Source organism: Narcine bancroftii, chromosome 1 (genome assembly GCF_036971445.1).
Source record: "Narcine bancroftii isolate sNarBan1 chromosome 1, sNarBan1.hap1, whole genome shotgun sequence".
NCBI lineage: Eukaryota > Metazoa > Chordata > Chondrichthyes > Torpediniformes > Narcinidae > Narcine > Narcine bancroftii.
Genome location: NC_091469.1, coordinates 285,794,253 through 285,815,494, shown reverse-complemented (window position 1 = coordinate 285,815,494; position 21,242 = coordinate 285,794,253). Strand labels below are relative to the sequence as shown.

Here is a 21,242-nt window from a genome sequence, read left to right as displayed (position 1 = left end):
CTCTGCCAGTTTAATTGTGGGAGAGAGACAGTCTCAGAAATGCACGAAAGCCACGCATAAATCCGGTATATTTTACTGCAGTTTTAAAACTTGTAGCAATTTGATTAGGTATTTTACCTGACCACAAAAATACCAGGATATTTCCATGCTTTGAAACTTGTGAGCAAGATTGGTTGGGAATTGACATTTGTCCAATCAAAGATGGTCTCTGCATGTTCCATACTTGTAGACAATTTTGCAGTGTTGATGTTCGGGTACATGGAAACATGCTATTGGAAATTTAGAAGTTGGAACACAAATTAGTTGAATTAACATTTCCAGTTATAGTTTTAAAATGTCTTGGAACAAAAACTTTTTTTTTGGAAAGTATTGTGGCATCTTCTGTCATTTCTTCTTCCTCAGGGCACTCTTTCTGTGAGAGATTAAGTCCTTCTGCATGTGAAAGAAACATGCGGAAAACCACCCGAGACGAACTGTTACTGTTGCTTAAAACCATTGATGAAAACACTCAACTGTCTACTAAAGAGAAAAAGAAGGCCCTCACTCAGTTCAACAAGAGTCATCCAGCCATATTTATTCAGTATTTTTTTGATCCTTTGAGGAAACTGTAATTTTGTCGATATATTTAAGTATCATTGTAAAGTAGTTATATTCATTGAAGATTTTATATGATTAAATAAACTTTAATTTTATTAATTAAATCAATTTTACCTGCTTTTCCAATATTTTTGTTATTCATTGATAAGGGATCCTGACCTGAGTGACAACTGTTATGACTGAGTCTCTCAGCTTCTCTGTTTACGTGCCCCTTTTGTCTGAAATCCTAAAATATATTCATTGATTTGTCCTCACGTCATTCTATGATGGAGAATTTCACAAGCTCACACCTTCTGTTGAGAAATTTCTCCTCCTTTCTGACTTGAATGATTAACTCCATATCCTGAGACTGTGTGACACCACCTCCCCAGTTCCATATCCCCTCCAGTCAAGGAAAGCATCCTATCTTCATGCAGACTAACCCTGACATTTGTATGTTTCAATGTGATTGCCTCACTTTATCCAAACTCTGAATACAAGCCTAATTGACTTGATTTCTGTTGAACAACAGTACTGCTTTACCAGGGATCAGTCTGGAGAAGTCAGACATCAAATTATATCGGGACATGGAGAGTAAATGGCAGGGATCTCAAGATGCAAGTCGACAGCTTGATTTAAAAAAAAAAAAAAAAAGTGACACTGATGGGTAGAGTAGTGAAGAAAACATTTGGTACAAAGACTGCAGATGCTGGAATCTTGAGCAAACCTAAAATTGCTGGAGGAACTCAAATGGGTCAGATGGGAATTCATAGGTAGAAATGGTCAGCCAATGTTTTATCAACACAGAAATGAAGAGGGTGATAGTTATGTATATGAAGGTAGAAAAGCTAGGAGAAAGGCAAAGAGGTGATGGTGTATTGATATGGATGGTCATCGTGTTCAGTGTGGATAAGATGGCTGAAAGGACTTTTTCTGTACAGTCCAATTCTAATGCTTTTTGAGTATCTCAATGATCCTTTCTCCTTTAATGAGAATGAAGCTGCATTCTTTGGATGTATTCTCAAAAAGATTGTAAATTTGTACCAATACTCAAAACATTTGGGTACTCAAAACATTTGGCATCTTTGTCTCTCCCCCCCCCCCCCCCCCCACCTCAGTTTATTTAAGATGTCTTTGGAAGATTTTATGGAAGTTTTATTGGTAGTGGAACTCAGCAGGCCAAGCAGCACCTGTGGGGAGTACATGAATTGGCAATGTTTTGGGTTGGATCACTTCACAAGTCTGAGAGTTCAGAGGGGAGATAGCCAATATAATGAGGGCAGGATGAGATGTCCTACTGTGACCTCATTATACTGGCTGAGTGTGAGAATTATTGTACAGATAGTTTATGAATTATGGTACAGACAGCTGTAACAGGAAAGAATTTCAATACATCTACACCATCTACAATATGCCAAGGCAGTGCAATCATAGTTTCAGTAGTGCAGAGAGATTGGTGATCCTGAGTAGCACAGGGAAGTCCAAGAGCCTGGTGGCTGTTGGGAAAACTACTCTTGAAATTAGAGGTGTTTCTACTGTACTCTCCGAATTGACAAATGATTTTCTGGCATGGATGAGTTGGGCTGGAGGGCCTGTTTCTTTACTCCGTCTTTCATGGATTACCTAGACAACAGCAGGTTGCTTTTCATCGATTACACTGGATAACCAAGATTTCGTTTCCTGAATGCTTTTGGGCTGCTGATCACAAAAATCACCATAAAATTTCCTTTCACATCCTGGTATTTAGATATAGATAGTGATTCTCTGTTATATTTTAAGTCTAATTCAAGCAGACAAAACCATGAAGTGCGACATGTCATTGAAAATTCATTTTATGCATTCACCCTTGGACTTCTTCCCTGCTGATCTTGGTTCAGTCAGTGATGAACATGGTAAAAAGTTTCACCAGGACATTGTGACCATGAAAAAGCAGTATCAGGACAATTAGAATCCATCAATACTGGCCGACTATTGTTGGACACTGCATTAGTTCAACTGAACAAATGGTGTTTTCCTGGTGATTTTCATTTGTATTCAATGAGTCAGCATCATTCTGCAGTTAAACATTAACATTTTATTGAATTTAGTATATTTTTCTCCAAGTTCCCATCTGATACAGCAAATCTGAAATGATCTTTGTGTTCATCTTGAAGTTGTCCATCATAAATCCAAATTTTTTTTTCCAGGAAGAAAAGCTTTTGGGGAGGGGAAGAAAAAATGTTGTCCAGTGTTACAGCTCAGCTTTCAACAACACCATCCCCTCAGTACTGGTCAGCAAGCTTCAAAACCTGGGCCTATGCAATGGGACCCTTGACTTCCTCTACCATCAAGGACCCTCACCACCCTGGTGATACCCACTTCACACTGCTCTTGTCAGGAAGCAGGTTTAGGAGCCTGAAGAGTACCCAACAGCACAATTACAGCTTCTTCCCATCAGAGTTCCAACTGGACAGTGAACCACAGACACTGTCTCACTTTAAAAAATTAAAAAAAAATATTCTAATTTATAGCAATTTTTTGTACGTGTAATACATAATATTGATTTCATGACACATGTTCCTGACAATACATCTGATGCTCACCTGAGGAGCAGCTCTGGAGCCCATTTGATTGACACGTGATGTCATGGGTGTCTTCCGAGGAAACTACATTTCCCACAATGCCCAGTGGCACACTTCCGGCTCGTCGTTTCCGTAAATAAACGGTCGCCGGCTGATTCGGGCGGGGCAGTAGTGGAGAACGGATCGCTGAGGCTGGGCCCTTCTACAGACGGATTAATGCCGGCGGGCCACGGGTGAGGCCGGGGGTCCGGGGGGGGTGAGGCGGGAACGTGGGGGGCTCCAGGGGGTGGGGTTTAAGGGGGGGGTGGTGGTGTTTGGGGGGGTGGGGTTACAGGGGGCGGGGACGAGGGGGAACGGGGTGGGGTTCAGGGGGTTCCAGGTCTGTGGGAAGGGGGCGTGGTAGCTGAGTGGGAATAGGGGTTTGGGGTTCGAGGGGGTCCAGGGAGGTGGGATTCAGAGGGGTCCGGGGGCAGGGATGAGGGGAAATGGGGGGAGAGGAGGGTCTGGTCCAGTTGTGGAGTGGGTCTGGGGGGAAAGGTCTGGGTTTTGGGGGGGGGGGGTTCGGGTCCGTGTTTGGGAGGAGGGGGGGAGTGGGATCGGGGTCTTGGGGGGTGGGGGGTGTTGTCCATGGGCGGCTCCTCTCACCGCCTGCAACCGGAGATGTTACATTATAACCTTCAGCACACATTTAACCCTAAAGGGCATATGCACACACATATAAAATCTGCTCTCTACCTGTGGAGTGTATGGTCTATCTTATTTCTGTAATAATCCATGATGATATATTTTATTACCATAGTTATCATTCTTTAAAAGTATCCAGCCCACAATTTCTATGCAGCCATAGAAGTGAACCGCTCAAAAAACTTGATTAAGGGTTTGGACTTGAAAGAGAATTTAAGGCTGTTTCTCCACCTCAATGAAGCTTGACCTGCTGAATTCCTCCATTTGCTTTAACCTCTGGATCATTCCACCATATACTTAGAGTATTGTGTTCAGTTCTGGTCACCTCATTATGGGAAGGACGTGGAAGCTACGGAGAGGGTGCAGAAGAGATTTACCAGGATGTTGCCAGGTGTGGGAAACAAGTCTTATGAGGCAAGGTTAGCAAAGCTGGGACTTTTCTCTTTGGAGTGTACAAGGATGAGAGGAGACTTGATAGAGGTCTTCAAGATTATGAGAGGCATAGATAGGGTGGACGGCCAGTTTCTTATTGCAAGGGCAGGATTGTCAAACACTAGAGGATGCTTACAAAGTGAAGGAAGGGAAGTTGAGGGAGACATTGGGGTAAGTTTTTATTAACACAGAGAGGTGTGGATACCTGGAATGATTGTAGAGGTTGAAACATTAGGGGCATTTAAGAGATTCTTAGACAGGCACCTAATTGGAAGAAAAATAGAGGGTGAAAGGGTTTAGCACTTTTTAAAAGGAATATATGGGACAGTGCAACATCGAGGACCATCGGGTCTGGGCTGTGCTATAGTGTTCTATGTTCTTTTGTGATTTTCTGTTGAATTATGATTAATTTGCAAAAGTGTTGAATTTTCAAAATATTGCACAATTAATTATTACATAATTTATTGAAAGGCTATTGCAACCACATTGTATAAGCCTTTGAAAGTTATATTTTATAATTTGTATGAACACATCACTGAATTAGTTAATTATCCCCATCGGTTAATTTCATAATGCAAGGAGTTTTATTTTTGGGTGGAACATCTAACTAGAGATATTTATCAGTCCCAGGGGCCAAGCAGGATTTCTGATTAGCAGAGCTCAAGGCTGTTGTCTTTTGCAGGTCCAAGCTGGAAAGCTGTATACAGTATACTTGAAGCACCTCAATCATGCCCTTGGAGCCTGAGAAACCACGTGAAGATAACGGGGAAGAAATCCCTGTGAGTACACAACCTAATATGCAGAGAGATTCAGAAGCTGAGAATCTACCTAATCAAATGAGCCAAGGGGCTGAAATCTCCCACAGTGGAAGCACACTTCCTTGTAAGTTTGTATTTCTACATCTCGCGATGCTCAAATCTGTGATCATAGTTGTAAAATAAAGGCAGAACTTGTGTGGTATTGAATATAAAAGTATTTTAGTTTTCCTTTCGACAAATTCCATAGGACCAAACTGGAAGTAGTTATCATTCTATTTCTTGAGGTTCTGAGCCATCAGAGTCATGGAGTTCTACAGCATTGGCAAGTATGTCACCTCAACTTATTCATGTCAATCAAGGTAGTCCCATTGGCCTGGCCTGTGTTTGGTCTATATTTCTGAAACCTTTCTGTCAGAATGCTTTTTGAATGTTACAGCTGCCCCCTCTTCTCTCACTTCCTCTGGCAGCTCATTCAATTCACCCACCACCCTCTATGCAAAGGAGATGCTCCTGCACCTTAAATCTTTCCCCTCTCACTAAATCTATGCTTTCCAGTTTTAGATTCACTTACTCTGGAAATAGGATATTACTCTTTATCTGTGCCACTCATGATTTTATAAACCTCTATAAAGTCAAAAACCTTGTGCAGGCTGCTGGAGACTTGCTCATGGAAACGGATTCAAGAGGGTGCTGAGGGCAAAAGGGGCTCCTGTAGGGCATCAGGAGCTGAAGGCTTTGTGATCGTCGTGGAGGTTGGATCCGGAACTCTGGTTGCCAATGGATAGAACAGGCATCTTTATGGCTCCAGAGGCTGTGGGAACGCTGGAGATGAATCCATGGACACTCAGTGACTCTGAAGGGACTTTCTTTTTGTAAGGGATGCCGGGCGACTCTTAATCTGCCTAACTAAGGCAGGCTAAAGGAAATTTGATGTAATACATTTTTTGTTTTATTATATGACAGTAAAAGAATCTTGAAGCTCCTTCATAGCCTCCTGTGCTCCAAGTGGAATGGTCCCAACCTATCCATTCTCTCATTAATCTTCTCTGGACACTTTCAATGTCTTTCCTGTAGCTAGGTGACCAAAACTGTACACAGTACTTCAGTGGAGTCTCACCAATGACCTTTACAGTTGTAACATTACATTCCTGCTCCTGTGCTCAATGACCTGATTGATGAAGGCAAAATGCCAAACACTTCATCCCTGCCCTGTACACCTGCATCACCGGTTTCATGGAATTTTGTACTTTTACCCTAAAGTCTCTTTGTTCTATAGCACACCCTTGGAAGCAAAATAAGTTTAATGAGGCTGTATTTTGATAGCAAGAGCAATGTAATTGATGTCTTACAGATAGAGTTGCCATTCAGTTTTTAAAAAAAAATTATTAAATTTAATTGCAAATTGGCAGTCACTTTAATGATAATATTAAACAATAGAAGAAATTAATCAAGTTTTGTGCTTTTAATTGTTTTCTAATATTTTATTACTGGCTTAATTAGCTTTTAATAGTTTTGACTATTTCTGAAAACTAGAAGTATTCAGAAACATTCATTACTTTTGATAAGTTGTTCAAGCCCAGCCAAGGACGATGTCTCAGCCAGTTGGCAAAATTTATTTCCTGCTCACACATAACAGTATTCCCCAGCCATGATGGCAGCGACATTACCAGGACCTTGACGCTGAAAATTGAGGAAGCCTTTTGGAAAGAACATCTCACCAAGATTAACATAAGATGAGCATAGAGAGGAGGAGGAGTCACGTGATGGAGTAGTGGCCGGACGGTGAACTCCAGCCCTCTCCAGAAAAGTCGGGAAAAACAAAGAAAAACACAAAGGCACAGAAATAAAAGTTACAGAAAAGTGAGTATAAAGGTGGAAAGAAGATGGCGACAAAAAAAGAAAAATCGAAAGCAACGGTAAGAAGAGAGGAAGAGAAGACAAAGGAGGAAAAAGGTGAAGGCCTTACCTGTCCGAAGAGGCCCGCTGCGGAGAGAGAAACCCGCTCCCTCAGGTCGGTAAATAATGGACTACAAAAATGGCTCGCTGAGCCGAGTAAAAGTGCGCAACCGCGCATGCGCGATACTTCGCGCATGCGCGATGCGAATGAAAAAAAACACACCGACGGGAGGGGGGACCAGCTGGGGAGTCGATCTCCACAGCCGGCAACGACAGCTGCAGAACACCTGCAGCAAGAAGAGACCACAGAAGACAATAGAAACAAGAAAGAAGAGGAGGAAAGGGCAACAAAGAAACAACAGATGGCCAACCCAGAGGAAGAAGAAGAGGAAGAGGAAGAGTACAGAGAAATAGAAGAAGAAAAGAAAGGCAAGGTAAAGGATATACTTGCTCTTATTAAAGGATACATGGAGTCATTTAAAGAATGGCAAACACAGGAATTTAAGGATTTAAGAAAAAGAATAAACAACACAGAAGAGAAAATAAATAAAATGGAGATGACCTTAACAGAAATGGGAAAGAAAATGGACAAGATGGAAGAGCGGGCAGTAGCAGCAGAAATGGAGGTAGAAGACTTAAAAAAGAAATTGGAGAAATCTAATAAAAAAACTAAAGAGACACAAGAACTACTAGCTCAAAAAATAGATACAATGGAAACCATAACAGAAGAAATAACATAAAGATAGTGGGCCTTAAGGAAGATGAAGAATGAAGATGAGGGAGTTTATAAAAGAGTGGATCCCTAAGACCCTAGGATGTCCAGAACTACAGTAAGAAATGGAAATAGAAAGGGCACATAGAGTATGGGCCTCTAAACCACAACCACAACAAAAACCAAGATCTATTGTAGTAAAATTCCTAAGATATACTACAAGAGAAAAGGTACTGGAGAAGACAATGGAAAAAGTAAGAGAGGGCAACAAACCACTGGAGTATAAAGGGCAAAAAATCTTCATTTATCCAGATATAAGTTTTGAACTCCTAAAGAAGAGAAAAGAGTTCAATACAGCAAAGGCGATTTTATGGAAGAAAGGGTATAAATTTATACTAAAGCATCCAGCGGTATTGAAAATATTTATTCCAGGACAACAAAACAGACTATTCTCGGATCCAGAAGAAGCACGAAAATTTGCAGAACAATTACAAAAATAGACTGAGGGAGGACGACGGGTAATGAGAGTTAAAATGATCACGATTGATATGTATGTGGGTAAAGACAAAAATAGACTGAGGGATGAAGACGGGTAATGAGAGTAAAAATGATTACGATTGATATGTATGCGGGTAAAGAGGTATAAGAGTGAATAGAGACAATGAGCATACATAAATGTATCTGTACTTAGAGGAAAATATAGATAGTATAGACAAGAATTAATAAGGGAAGGTAATGGAATAGAGAGAATAAGGAGGGAATTAAAAGAGTGACCTTTGTGACATATGAAAAGTGAAATCTTTTCTGGGGGAGGCGGGGTGGGGGGAAAGAGCGGTCACTGCAAAATCAGTTGACGCTTGCGAGTGGATTCGCAAATCCAAATGGAGAGGGGAGATGTGGTTGTCCGACAAGGGATAAAGGACAACTCAGGAGGTGAAGGGGAGATTGGGGATAAATAAGATAGAAATAGGAGAATAAGGAAAATGTTGGATGTTGTAGGAATGTTGTCTTATAATGAGTTGAAAATAAGAAAACAGAAATGGAAAAGGAGGAAAGGTAATGATGGAAAAACGGAAAGAGAAGATAAACAAAATATAAAAGGGCTACGCTGAACTATATGACTTTAAATATTAATGGAATACATAACCAAATTAAAAGGAAGAAACTACTAAATTTAAATGAATAAATGTATTCCATTAGAAAAAATAACATATAGGTTAAGAAATAATATTGAAATATTCGAGCAAGTATAGGAGCCTTACATTAAATACAATAGCGAAAACCTACCGGGGACAAACAGTACCTAAGTTGATGGAAGGAGAAGGAAAGAAAAGAATGGACTCAGTAGAATTTCTGGTGTAATTTTGTTGAATGACAACATTGTCTGACTGGCTTAATGCAACCTAGATTGTATACCTAAAATGGATGAGAGGGGGGGGTGGGGGGGTGGTTTGGGAGGAAAGGGTGGGGGGAGAAAAAGTCACTGTATATGTGTGAAAAAGAAATAGTGTATATCATGGCTAATGTGATTTATGGTGTGAAAAATTTAAAAAAAAAGATGAGCATAGAGAGTGCATATGTCAGGAGGGGCATGGCAAGATGGTGTAGAAGAAAGACATGTTTTCCACCTTTCCCCAGCTGGATTACTAAATACCTGGTTTTAAAAAAGCATAAAAATGGTTAAAAGTAATATTTATAGCTGTTTAAATAACAGTGATTTATGATGGCATCAAATGTGAAAAAACTTAAACCTCAACTTCAGAAAAATTTACCATACAAAAGTGTGGAAGAATTGAGGCCTACCTGCATGGCTGAATCCACAAAATCATCGTTGGGAGTCTCCAGGCCTCAGAGGACTCCAGCCTATTCGAGTTTGACCTCGGCGCCAATCCTGCCTCCGCAAGATGGCGCCGAAACCTTGGTGAGCTCGGCCGTTGACGACCCGCGTTCATGTGAAGCCGTGCGCGCTGGCGGCACAGCCGACAAGGGGACCTGTGAAACTGCGACCTCGCTGGGCGGCCCCGGGGCGTGCATCCAGTGGCTTTGTCTGGCTTACGTGGGGGATCCCGGGTCTGAGAATTGCTGGACAAAGTATGGGCTGTGGGGGAGCCCAAATGCCGACGTCCTGATGATGTCGGGGTGCCAGCGTCGGGTGTCCAGACCTTCAGCCATTCAGCTAAATGATCTACGATGACTGAGGAAGAAGAGGAACTTACCTTATTTGAATTTGTCCAGGAGGAGGAGCCTGTAGTTCAAGGAGGTAGACTTCAAAAAGTGGAGGTGGAATCTGGAATGGATTCAGTGTTTACTGTTTTGGAAGGGATTGCTTGTCAAATGCGCAATATATCAAAACAAATATTAACTCCAGTGAATCAAGGATTTTTGGAGATGAAAATAAAAATGAATACCCTGTGTGATGAAATGTCCACTGTGAAACAGGAAATGACTGTGGTTAAGAGTGATATTAATAGATGTATAAAATCAGTTGATACTCTGCAAGATAATTTTAAGAAAATTGAAACAGCCTTTTCTGAGTGTCAAAGCCAGGTGGAACATAATAGAGAAAAAATGGAAAAAGTGGAAGGTTCTTTTGTAGATTGGGAGATTCAAAAAAGAGATTTATTGAAAAAGATTGATTCGATGCAAAATCAAAGCCGAAGGAATAATGTGAAAATAGTTGATCTTCCAGAGGACATTGAAGGTTCCGATCCTATAAAATTTTTAAAGCATTGGATCCCAGAGGTGCTGGGTAAAGGGTTTTTTCCTGAAGGCTTGGAATTGGATTGGGCTCATAGAGCTCTGAGAAGAAAATTACTTCCAGGACAAACACCGAGAGCAGTCTTGGTTCGTTGTTTAAAATACCAAGATAGAGAAATGATTCTACGTATGGCGGTACAGAAAGCACGGCAGAATCAGTCTCCATTAATAGTTCAAAGTAACAGAGTGTTTTTTTAATGCCGATTTGAGCCAAGAGGTTATTAGAAGACGATGAGAATTTAATATGGCCAAAGGTGTTTTGTGGCGAAAAGGCTATAAATTTGTTTTTTGTTATCTTGCAATTTTGAAGGTTTTTTATGGAAACTTTCAATCTCAATTCTTTGAGAATGATCATGATGCTTTGGTTTTTGCTAATTTTTTGCCGGAACTGCAAAAAAATGGGTATTCTCCTCCGTTGTCTCCTAAGAGGAGGGGAAATGGAAATGGAGATGGGTATGGAAAGTATGGAAAGAATGGAAAAAAAGAAGAGTTGACACAAAGTCTTCTTGATGTTGAAGATCCGGAGCAGTCGTTGGGCATGGAATCATTGGGCTGAAAAAAAAACCCAACAAACTGAGGCAAGGAGCTCAATGAGAAAGTCAGAAGAGACACAGATACAAGGAAGAGATGTAGAAGACACCATCCCAAGAGCAGAAACAGAAGAAGAATAAGAACACCAAGATCAAAAAGAAAATTGGAAGAAAGTGACAAAAAAGTTAAAGAAACACAAGAGTTGTTAGCTCAGGAGATGGATATAATGGAAAACTATAGTAGGCGAAACAATATAAAGATAGTGGGCCTAAAGGAAGATGAAGAAGGCAAAGATATGAAAGAATTTCTAAAAGAATGGATCCCAAAAATCCTGAGAATGCCAGAAATGCAGGAAGGAATGGAAATAGAAAGGGCACACAGAACACTAGCCCCGAAACCACAGTCACAACAAAAACCAAGATCTATTTTAGTAAAATTTCTGAGATATACGACAAGAGAAAATATATTGGAGAAGGCAATGAATAAAATGGGAGAAGACAAAAAAACCACTGGAGTACAAAGGTCAAAAAAAAATTTTCTACCCAGACATAAGTTTTGAACTCCTAAAGAAGAGGAAGGAGTTTAACACAGCAAAATCGATGCTATGGAAAAAAAGCTATAAATTTAAGTTAAGATATCCACCAGTGCTTAAAATAGGTATCCCGGGGGAGCAAAACAGACTGTTCTCGGATCCGAAGAAAGCACGAGAATTTGCAGAACGCCTGCAGGACAGAAAGAGAGATGAAGAGATGTAACAAGAACAAAGAACGACAACAACTACATATAAAGATGTAAAAATAATGTATAGGTATGATCTAAAGGAGAGAAGAAAAGGGAAATAAGGGAGAAGGGGAAAAAAGAAGAGGGGGTAAAAATAGAAAATGAAGAAAAGAGGGAGAGCTTTGTTTTAATGTGAAGATAAAAGTCATTTCTGGAGGGGGTTTGGTGGGAGAGAATAACAGTCACTGCGAAATCAGTTGACACTTGCGAACGGGTTCGCAGTCCGAATGGAGAGGGCGTTGTGGTTGCCCTGCAAGGGACAAGGGGTGACTCAGAAGGGGGGGACACTTGGGGTTAAGGGAATTTTAGATGTGGGAGTTGTTGAAATATTTTATGTTTTAGAAGTGTTGTCATACATTGAGTTCAAAAAAGGAAAACTGAGAAATGAAAATGGTGAAAGGTGGTGGTGAGGAAGTGGAAATGAGAGATGGCCATGTTGAACTATATGACTATAAATATTAATGGAATACATAACCAAATCAAAAGGAAGAGGCTATTAAATTTACTGAAAAAAGAAAGATATAGCATTCGTGCAGGAAATGCATCTAACTGAAGTGGAACATAATAAATTAAGGAGAGACTGGGTAGGGCAAGTAACGGCAGTATCATATAATTCAAATCCAGCGGTGTAGCTGGATTTGTACCAATCAAAATAGAGGAGGAAATAATAGATCCAGCAGGGAGATATGTAATGATAAAGTGTCAGATATATTCAGAAATCTGGAATTTGGTCAATATACATGCACCTAATGAAGAGGATCAAAAGTTTATGCAAGATATTTTTTTGAAGATTTTAGGTATGCAGGGGAATATATTGATAGGGGGGGTCTTTAACCTTAATTTGGATTCAAAAGTGTATAAAACTGGACAAAAGACTAGCAAAAAGAACAAAGTAGCCAAATTTATGGTTAAATCAATGCAGGAAATGCAACTTTTGGATATATGGAGGAGGCAACACCCAAAAGAGAAGGAATACTCATATTATTCGTGTAGACATAAAACATACTCAAGGATTGACCTGTTCCTGTTGTCAGCCCATATCCAAGGGAAAGTTAGGAAAACGGAATATAAAGCTAGATTGTTATCTGATCACTCACCACTGTTATTAGCAATAGAACTGGAGGACATCCCACCAAGAACATATAGATGGAGATTAAACTCCATGCTACTTAAAAGACAGAAATGTAGAGAATTTATTGAGCGCCAAATTAAAATATACTTTGAAATAAATACGGAATCAGTGAAAGACAAATTTATATTATGGATGCAATGAAAGCCTTCATCAGAGGGCAGATAATAAGTTATGTAACTAAGATGAAAAAGGACTACAATCGGGAAATAGAACAGCTGGAAAGGGAAATCGTAAGTACAGAAAAAGAAATAGCAACAAGGGAAGATACAACAAAAAGAAGAGAACTGGCGGACAAAAAAATAAAGTACAAAACATTACAAACGTATAAGGTGGAGAAGAACATAATGAAAATAAAGCAGAAGTATTGTGAGCTAGGAGAAAAAACGCACAAAATACTAACCTGTCAGCTTAAAACAGAACAAGCTAAAAGAATGGAATTGGCATCAAGGAAAAAGTACAAACAAATTAAATATAATTCAATGGAGATTTATGAGAACTTTAAGGAATTTTATGAACAATTATACCAAAATGAGAACGAGGGGAAAGATGACAAAATAGAAGAGGTTTTAGCTAAAATTGAACTACCGAAATTGCAAGAGGAGCAAAACAAATTAATACAACCAATTGAAATAGAGGAAATACAGGATATATTAAAAAAGCTACCGAACAATAAAATGCCTGGAGAGGATGGACTCCCAATAGAATTCTAAAAACACTTAGAGTTATTAATTCCTCCTCTCCTGGAAGTAATGAACCAGATAGAAGAAACACAAAACTTGCCAGATTCATGTAACACAGCAATAATTACAGTAATACCAAAGACGGGGAAAGATCCACTAACACCAGCATCATATAGACCAATATCTCTACTTAACTCAGATTATAAGAGAATAGCAAAACTATTAGCAAACAGATTGGCCGACTGTGTACCAAAAATAGTAAAACTAGATCAAACTGGATTTATTGAGTAAAGACGAACAACGGACAATGTCTGTAAGTTCATTAACTTAATCAATGCAGTACAAGGAAATAAGATAGAAACAGTGGCTGTTGCTTTAGATGCAGAGAAAGCCTTTGACAGGGTAGAATGGAATTATTTATTCAAAGTACTACAGAGGTTCAACCTACCAGAGAAATATATTAATTGGATTAAAGCATTATATAAAGGACCAATGGCGAAGGTGACAGTAAATGGATATATATCAAACCAATTTAAATTTAACAGGTCAACTAGGCAGGGATGTCCACTATCTCCCTCAATGTTCGCTTTAGCTATAGAACACTTGGCAGAACTGATAAGGACAGAAAATAAAATAAAAAGGACAAAAATAAAAGAGAAGGAATATAAAATCATTCTATTTGCAGATGTCGTCATAGTATACTTAACAGAACCAGAATCATCAATAAAAGAATTGCATAAGAAATTGAAGGAATATGGAGAAGTATCGGGAGACAAGATTAACACAAATAAAAGTGAAGTGATGCCAATGAATAATGCAGATTACTCAGAGTTTAGAAAAGAATCACCATCTAAATGGCAAACACAAGCAATCTGATACCTAGGTATTAGATTAGATAATGATTTAGGCCTTCTATACAAATTAAATTATCATCCATTAATGAAGAAATTACAAGATGATTTAGAACATTGGAAAGATTTACCACTAACACTGATAGGAGGGGTAAATTGCACTAAAATGAATATCTTCCCAAGGATACAATTCCTATTTGAATCGTTACCAATTCCCTTAACAGAGAAATTGTTCAATGAACTTAAGAGAATAATAAGGAAATTCTTATGGAAAGGGGGGAAACCAAGGATAGCGTTAGATAAATTAACAGAGTGGTACAAACAAGGTGGTTTGCAGTTACCAAACTTCAAAAATTATTATCGAGTAGCACAATTAAGATAGCTATCAGATTTGTATCAAACAAGGGAATAACCAGATTGGACCAAGATTGAGCTAGATAAAATAGGGGAGAATGTACCAGAAAATATATTTTATAAGTGGGATGAAAAACTGGTGCAACGTAGGAATTCACCAGTATTACACCATCTGCTCAACATTTGGAAGAAGATTCACATAGAAAGGAAAAAAACAAATTACCAACTACCAAAATTATTATTGACACAAAATCAATTAATCCCTTTTACAATAAATAACCTTTCCTTTAGAGAATGGGATAGAAAAGGAATTAAAAGAATAGAAAACTGTTTTTTGGGAAATAATTTATTATCATTTGAACAAATGAAGTACAAATATGGTATAACGGTACAATGTTTGCATATCACCAACTGAAAACCTACTTAAAGGACAAATTGGGAAGCAGACTGAGATTACCAGAAGGAAGCAGCTTTGAATATGTGATTACAGACACAATGATAATTAAAAGATTTATAACAAAAATGTACATCAAGCTGCAAGAGAAAGAAAATGATGAAATAAGCTATAAACCCAAACGAAAGTGGGAAAATGATTTAAACATAAAGGTAAAAAATTAAATATGAGAAAAGTTATGCTCCATGACTATGAGAAATATAATAAATATGAGGTTATGCATGATACAATATAATTGGTTACACAGGCTATATTTCAGACCCCAAAAGTTAAATAAATGGGATCCAACATTATCAGATAGATGTTTTCGCTGTAAGAAGGAAATGGGAACAAGAGTACATGCAATTTGGGCATGTGAGAAAGTGAAAAAATTTTGAGAAGATCTAAATCAGATATTAAATAAAATAACAAAAAGCAACATACCAAAAAATTCAGAGATCTTCCTTCTAAGTAATATAAGAAGTAAAGAATTAGGTCTCAAACTGGATGAAGCACAAAAAAGATTTATTATGATAGCCTTAGCTGTAGCAAAAAAATGTACAATGTCAACTTGGAAATCAGAAGAGATCCTGAGAGTACAGCAATGGTACATGGAAATGAATAAATCTATTCCATTGGAAAAAATAATATATAATTTAAAAATTAAAGTCACATTATTTAAACAAATTTGAGAACCGTACATGGAACACAACAGAGAGGGCCTACCGCGTACCTCCACCCCCTAAAATGATAGAATGAGAAGAAGACGAAATGAACTGACCCAGTGTGTAAAAGTAGATGACACAATTTTCTTGTTTATTTTCATTGTGTGATGACATTGTTTAATAGGTTTATTGTATTGTATATGTTGAACATTTAATGGGTTTGGATGGGAGTGGGAAGGAGGGAGGGAAGGGAGGGAGGGGGAGAAAATCCCACTCTGTATATTCAAGAGGGAAATGTGTATATTTTGATTAATATGGTGCATAGTGTGAAAAATAAAAATTTTTAAAAAAAGATCAGAAGTTACCAGAATCATGTTCAAGTCCTTTAATAACTGTCATTCCAAAAAAAGATAGAGATCCATTAAAATTGTCTTCATATAGACCTATTTCTTTATTAAATGTAGATTATTTAATTATAGTGAAATTATTAGCTAATAGACTTGCTTAATATCGACCCAAATTGGTACATATTGATCAAACAGGTTTTATTAATAATAGAAATACATCAGACAATATTTTGATTAATTACTTTGGTCAACGCATATCGAAAGTCACATAACTATGGTGGTTGCATTAGATGCAGAAAACACTTTTGATAGGGTTGAGTGGGATTTTTTTATTCAAAGTGTTAGAGAAATTTAAATTCGGCCCTTTTTTATTGGTTGGGTTAAGGCTTTATATACGAACCCGATTGTTAGGGTTGTGACAAATGGACAGATTTCTTCACCATTTAAATTGACTTGTTCAACTTGACAGGGCTGCCCATTGTCACCAGCCTTATTTACATTGGTTATTGAACCGTTAGATCAAGTTATTAGACAAAATGAAGAAATTAGAAGGATGAGGGTTAAGATTGAAGAATATAAAATTAATTTATTTGCGGACGATGTGTTGGTATACTTGACGGAACCAGAACGGTCATTGAAACAATTGTAAGAGTGTCTGTTGAAATTTGGAGAATTATCGGGATATAAAGTTAATTGGGATAAAAGTAAAATTTTAACAGTGGAGTGGGAGATTATTCTGAACTTAAAACTATTACAAAATTAAGGTGGACAAGTAAAATTAAATATTTAGATGTGTTTATGGATACTAATTATCAATCATTATATCAATTAAATTATGTACCTATATTAAGATGGATTAAAGCAGATTTGATTAAGTGAAAAGATCTTCCATTAATTTTGATTGGTAGGGTTAATTGTATTAAAATGAATATTTTTTCTCGAATTCAATATTTATTTCAGTCAATACCTTGTTTACTTTCTAAGGGCTTTTTTCAAGATTTGAATAAAGCAGTGCGAAAGTTTTTATGGAAAGCTAAATTAGCTCGAGTGGCATTGCATAGACTTACATGGAAGTATGCATTGGGTGGACTACAATTACCACATTTTCAAAACTATTATGAAGCGGCCCAGTTGAAGTTTGTTAGTAGATTGATGGATTTAGACCAGCCTCCTAGCTGATCCTAGGAGATGGCGTGTATTTCTAGGGTTGAGATACATTAATTTATATTTCGTTGGAATTTGATTTTGTTACAGCAATATGATATGCCGATATTGAAACATTTGTTAAAGATTTGGATTAAAAAAAACAGGGTGTTAGGGTCGAAAGATAATTTTAACTCCATTGATTAATAATCAGCTTATTCCTTTTTCAATGTTTAATAATCATTTAAACATTTGGGATTCTTAAGATATAAAGACAATACAATATTGTTTTGTAGAGGGGCAATTTCTTTCTTTTCATTAATTTTTTTAAAAATTTTGTTTTCACACAATGAACCATATTAACCAAAATACACACAAACATTTCTCTCTTGAATATACACAGTGTCATTTTCTCCCCTTTTCCCCCCTCCCTCCTTCCCATCCCCCTCACTACCATCCAAACATTCAACATATACAATACAATAAACCCATTAAACAATGTCATCACACAATGAAAATAAACAAGAAAATTTTGTCATCTACTTTTACACACTGGGTCAGTTCATTTCGTCTTCTTCTCATTCTGTCAGTTTAGGGGGTGGAGGTCCGTAGTAGGCCCTTTCTGTTGCGTTCCATGACAGTTCCCAAATTTGTTCGAATACTGTGATGTTATTTTTTAAATTATATGTTATTTTTTCCAATGGACTACATTTATTCATTTCCATGTACCATTGCTGAACTCTCAGGCTCTCTTCTGATTTCCAAGTTGACATTGTACATTTTTTTGCTACAGCTAAGGTTATCATAATAAATCTTTTTTGTGCTTCATCCAAATTGAGGCCTAGTTCTTTACTTCTTATATTACTTAGAAGAAAGATCTCTGGATTTTTTGGTATGTTGCTTTTTGTGATTTTATTTAATAGCAGATTTAGATCTTCCCAAAACTTTTCCACTTTCTCACATGCCCAAATTGCATGTACTGTTGCTCCTGTTTCCTTCTTACAGCGAAAACATCTATCGGATACTGTTGGGTCCCATTTATTTAACTTTTGGGGCGTGGTATATAGCCTGTGTAACCAATTATATTATATCATGCATAATCTCGTGTTTATTGTCTTTCTCATAGTTACGGAGCATAGCTTTTCCCATTTTTCATTTTTTATCTTTATGTTTAGATCTTTTTCCCACTTTTGTTTGGGTTTATATCTTATTTTATCATTCTCTTTCTCTTGCAGCTTGATGTACATGTTTGTTATAAATCTTTTATTATCATTGTTTCTGTAATCACATATTCAAAGTTGCTTCCTTCTGGTAATTTCAGTCTGCTTCCCAATTTGTCCTTTAAGTAGGCTTTCAGTTGATGGTATGCAAACATTGTACGATGAGTTATTCCATATTTGTACTTCATTTGTTCAAATGTTAATAAATTATTTCCCAAAAAACAATTTTCTATTCTTTTAGTTCCTTTTCTCTCCCATTCTCTAAAGGAAAGGTTATCTATCGTGAAAGGGATTAGTTTATTTTGCGTCAATAATAATTTTGGTAGTTGGTAATTTGTTTTTTTCCTTTCCATGTGAATCTTCTTTCATATATTGAGTAAATGATGCAGTACTAGTAAGCTTTTATATTGCACCAGCTTTTCATCCCACTTATATAGTATATGTTCTGGTATGTTCTCCCCTATTTTATCTAGCTCTAACTTGGTCCAATCTGGTTTTTCCCTTGTTTGATAAAAATCTGATAAATACCTTAATTGTGCTGCTCTATAATAATTTTTTCAAGTTTGATAACTGCAAACCACCTTGTTTGTACCACTCTGTTAATTTATCTAACACTATCCTTGGTTTCCCCCCTTTCCATAAGAATTTCCTTATTATTCTCTTAAGTTCATTGAAGAATTTCTCTGTTAAGGGAATTGGTAACGATTGAAATAAGTATTGTATCCTTGGGAAGACATTCATTTTATTGCAATTTACCCTCCCTATCAATGTTAGTGGCAATTATTTCCAAAGTTCTAGTATTCCTTAATTTTATTAATTTTATATTCTTCAATCTTAACCCTCATCCTTCTAATTTCTTCATTTATGGCTGATAATTTAATTTTATAGGTGTCTTAAATTATTATCTAATCTAATACCTAGGTATCGGATTGCTTGTGTTTGCCATTTAGATGGTGATTCTTTCTTAAATTCTGTATAATCCGCATTACTCATCGGCATCGCTTCACTTTTATTTGTGTTGATCTTGTACCCTGATATTTCTTCATATTCCTTCAATTTCTTATGTAGTTCTTTTATTGATATTTCTGGTTCTGTTAAGTATACTATGATGTCATCTGCAAATAAACTGATTTTATACTCCTTCTCTTTCATTTTTATCCCTTTTATTTTCTGTTCTTATCAGTTCTGCCAATGGTTCTATTGTTAAAGCGAACAGTGAGGGTGATAGTGGACATCCCTGTCTAGTTGTCCTACTTAATTTGAATTACTTTGATACATATCCATTTACTGTCACCTTCACCAATGGTCCCTTTAATATATTAATCCAATTAATATATTTTTTCTGGTAGGTTGAACCTCTGTAATAATTTGAATAAATAATTCCATTCTACCTCGTCAAAGGCTTTTTCTTTGTCTAAAGCAACAGCCACTGTTGGTATCTTATTTCCTTGAACTGCATGAATTAAATTAATAAATTTACAGACATTATCGACTGTTCGTCTTTTCTTAATAAATCAAGTTTGGTCTTGTTTTACTATTTTTGGTACACAATCAGCCAATCTGTTTGCTAATAATTTTGCTATTATCTTATAATCTGAATTAAGTAGAGATATTGGTCTATATGATGCTGGTGTTAGTTGATCCTTCCCTGTCTTTGGTATTACTGTAATTGTTGCTGTCTTAAATGAATCTGGATCAAAAGTTTATGCAAGATATTTTTTTGAAGATTTTAGATACGCAGGGGAATATATTGATAGGAGGGGATTTTAACCTTAATTTGGACCCACAGTTGGATAAAACTGAACAAAAGACTAGAAAAAAGAATAAAGTGGCCAAATTTATGGTTAAATCAATGCAGGAAATGAAACTTATGGATATATGGAGAAGCCAGCACCCAAGGGATAAGGAATACTCATATTATTCGAGTAGGCAAAAAACTTCATCCCTAACATCGAAGTACTCGAGATGGCAGAGGCTGACAGCATCGAGTCCACGCTGCTGAAGATCCAGCTGCGCTGGGTGGGTCACGTCTCCAGAATGGAGGACCATCGCCTTCCCAAGATTGTGTTATATGGCGAGCTCTCCACTGGCCACCGTGACAGAGGTGCACCAAAGAAGAGGTACAAGGACTGCCTAAAGAAATCTCTTGGTGCCTGCCACATTGACCACTGCCAGTGGGCTGATATCGCCTCAAACCGTACATCTTGGCGCCTCACAGTTCGGCGGGCAGCAACCTCCTTTGATGAAGAAGACCGCAGAGCCCACCTCACTGTCAAAAGACAAAGGAGGAAAAACCCAACACCCAACCCCAACCAACCAATTTTCCGCTGCAACCGTGTCTGCCTGTCCCGCATCGGACTTGTCAGCCACAAACGAGCCTGCAGCTGACGTGGACATTTACCCCCTCCATAAATCTTCGTCCGCGAAGCCAAGCCAAAGATAGTCATATAGTTCAACATGGCCATTTCATATTCTGTTTACACCACATTTCCACTTCCTCACTACCACCATTTTCCCCATTTTCATCTCTCAGTTTTCCCTTTTTGAGCTCAATGTATGACAACACTTTTAAAACATCAAATACTTCAACAACTCCCACATCTAAAATTCCTTTAACTCCAAATGTTCCCCCCCCCCCCCAAGTTGCCCCTTGTCCCTTGTCGGGCAACCACAACTCCCCTCTCCATTTGGATTGCGAACTCGCTCACAAGCGTCAACTGATTTCACATT

General features: G+C 37.7%; 2 protein-coding genes across 11 annotated transcripts in view; both read left to right on the top strand.

Annotated features, from left to right (window-relative positions):
* The window catches only part of depdc7a (DEP domain containing 7, paralog a), a 40,136-nt gene extending 37,088 nt beyond the window's left edge, over nucleotides 1–3,048 (top strand). For 2 of the 4 annotated variants that reach the window (XM_069902395.1, XM_069902402.1), the window contains exon 9: nucleotides 403–705. In XM_069902395.1, coding sequence (XP_069758496.1) covers nucleotides 403–611 — 209 coding nt within the window. In that variant the 3' untranslated portion in view covers nucleotides 612–705. Of the gene's footprint in view, nucleotides 1–402; nucleotides 706–2,762 lie in introns of those variants that run through there. The other 2 variants (XM_069902407.1, XM_069902413.1) reach the window with 2 other exon arrangements.
* Nucleotides 3,049–3,210: 162 nt separating this feature from the next.
* The window catches only part of LOC138745420 (T-complex protein 11-like protein 1), a 100,960-nt gene continuing 82,928 nt past the window's right edge, over nucleotides 3,211–21,242 (top strand). For 6 of the 7 annotated variants that reach the window (XR_011346259.1, XR_011346257.1, XR_011346261.1 and 3 more), the window contains exons 1-2: nucleotides 3,211–3,370; nucleotides 4,936–5,135. Coding sequence is in view for 1 of the 7 variants with exons in the window: in XM_069902425.1 (XP_069758526.1) it covers nucleotides 4,982–5,135 (154 nt within the window). In the remaining 6 variants the exon portion in view is untranslated. Of the gene's footprint in view, nucleotides 3,371–4,935; nucleotides 5,136–21,242 lie in introns of those variants that run through there. The other variant, XM_069902452.1, reaches the window with a different exon arrangement.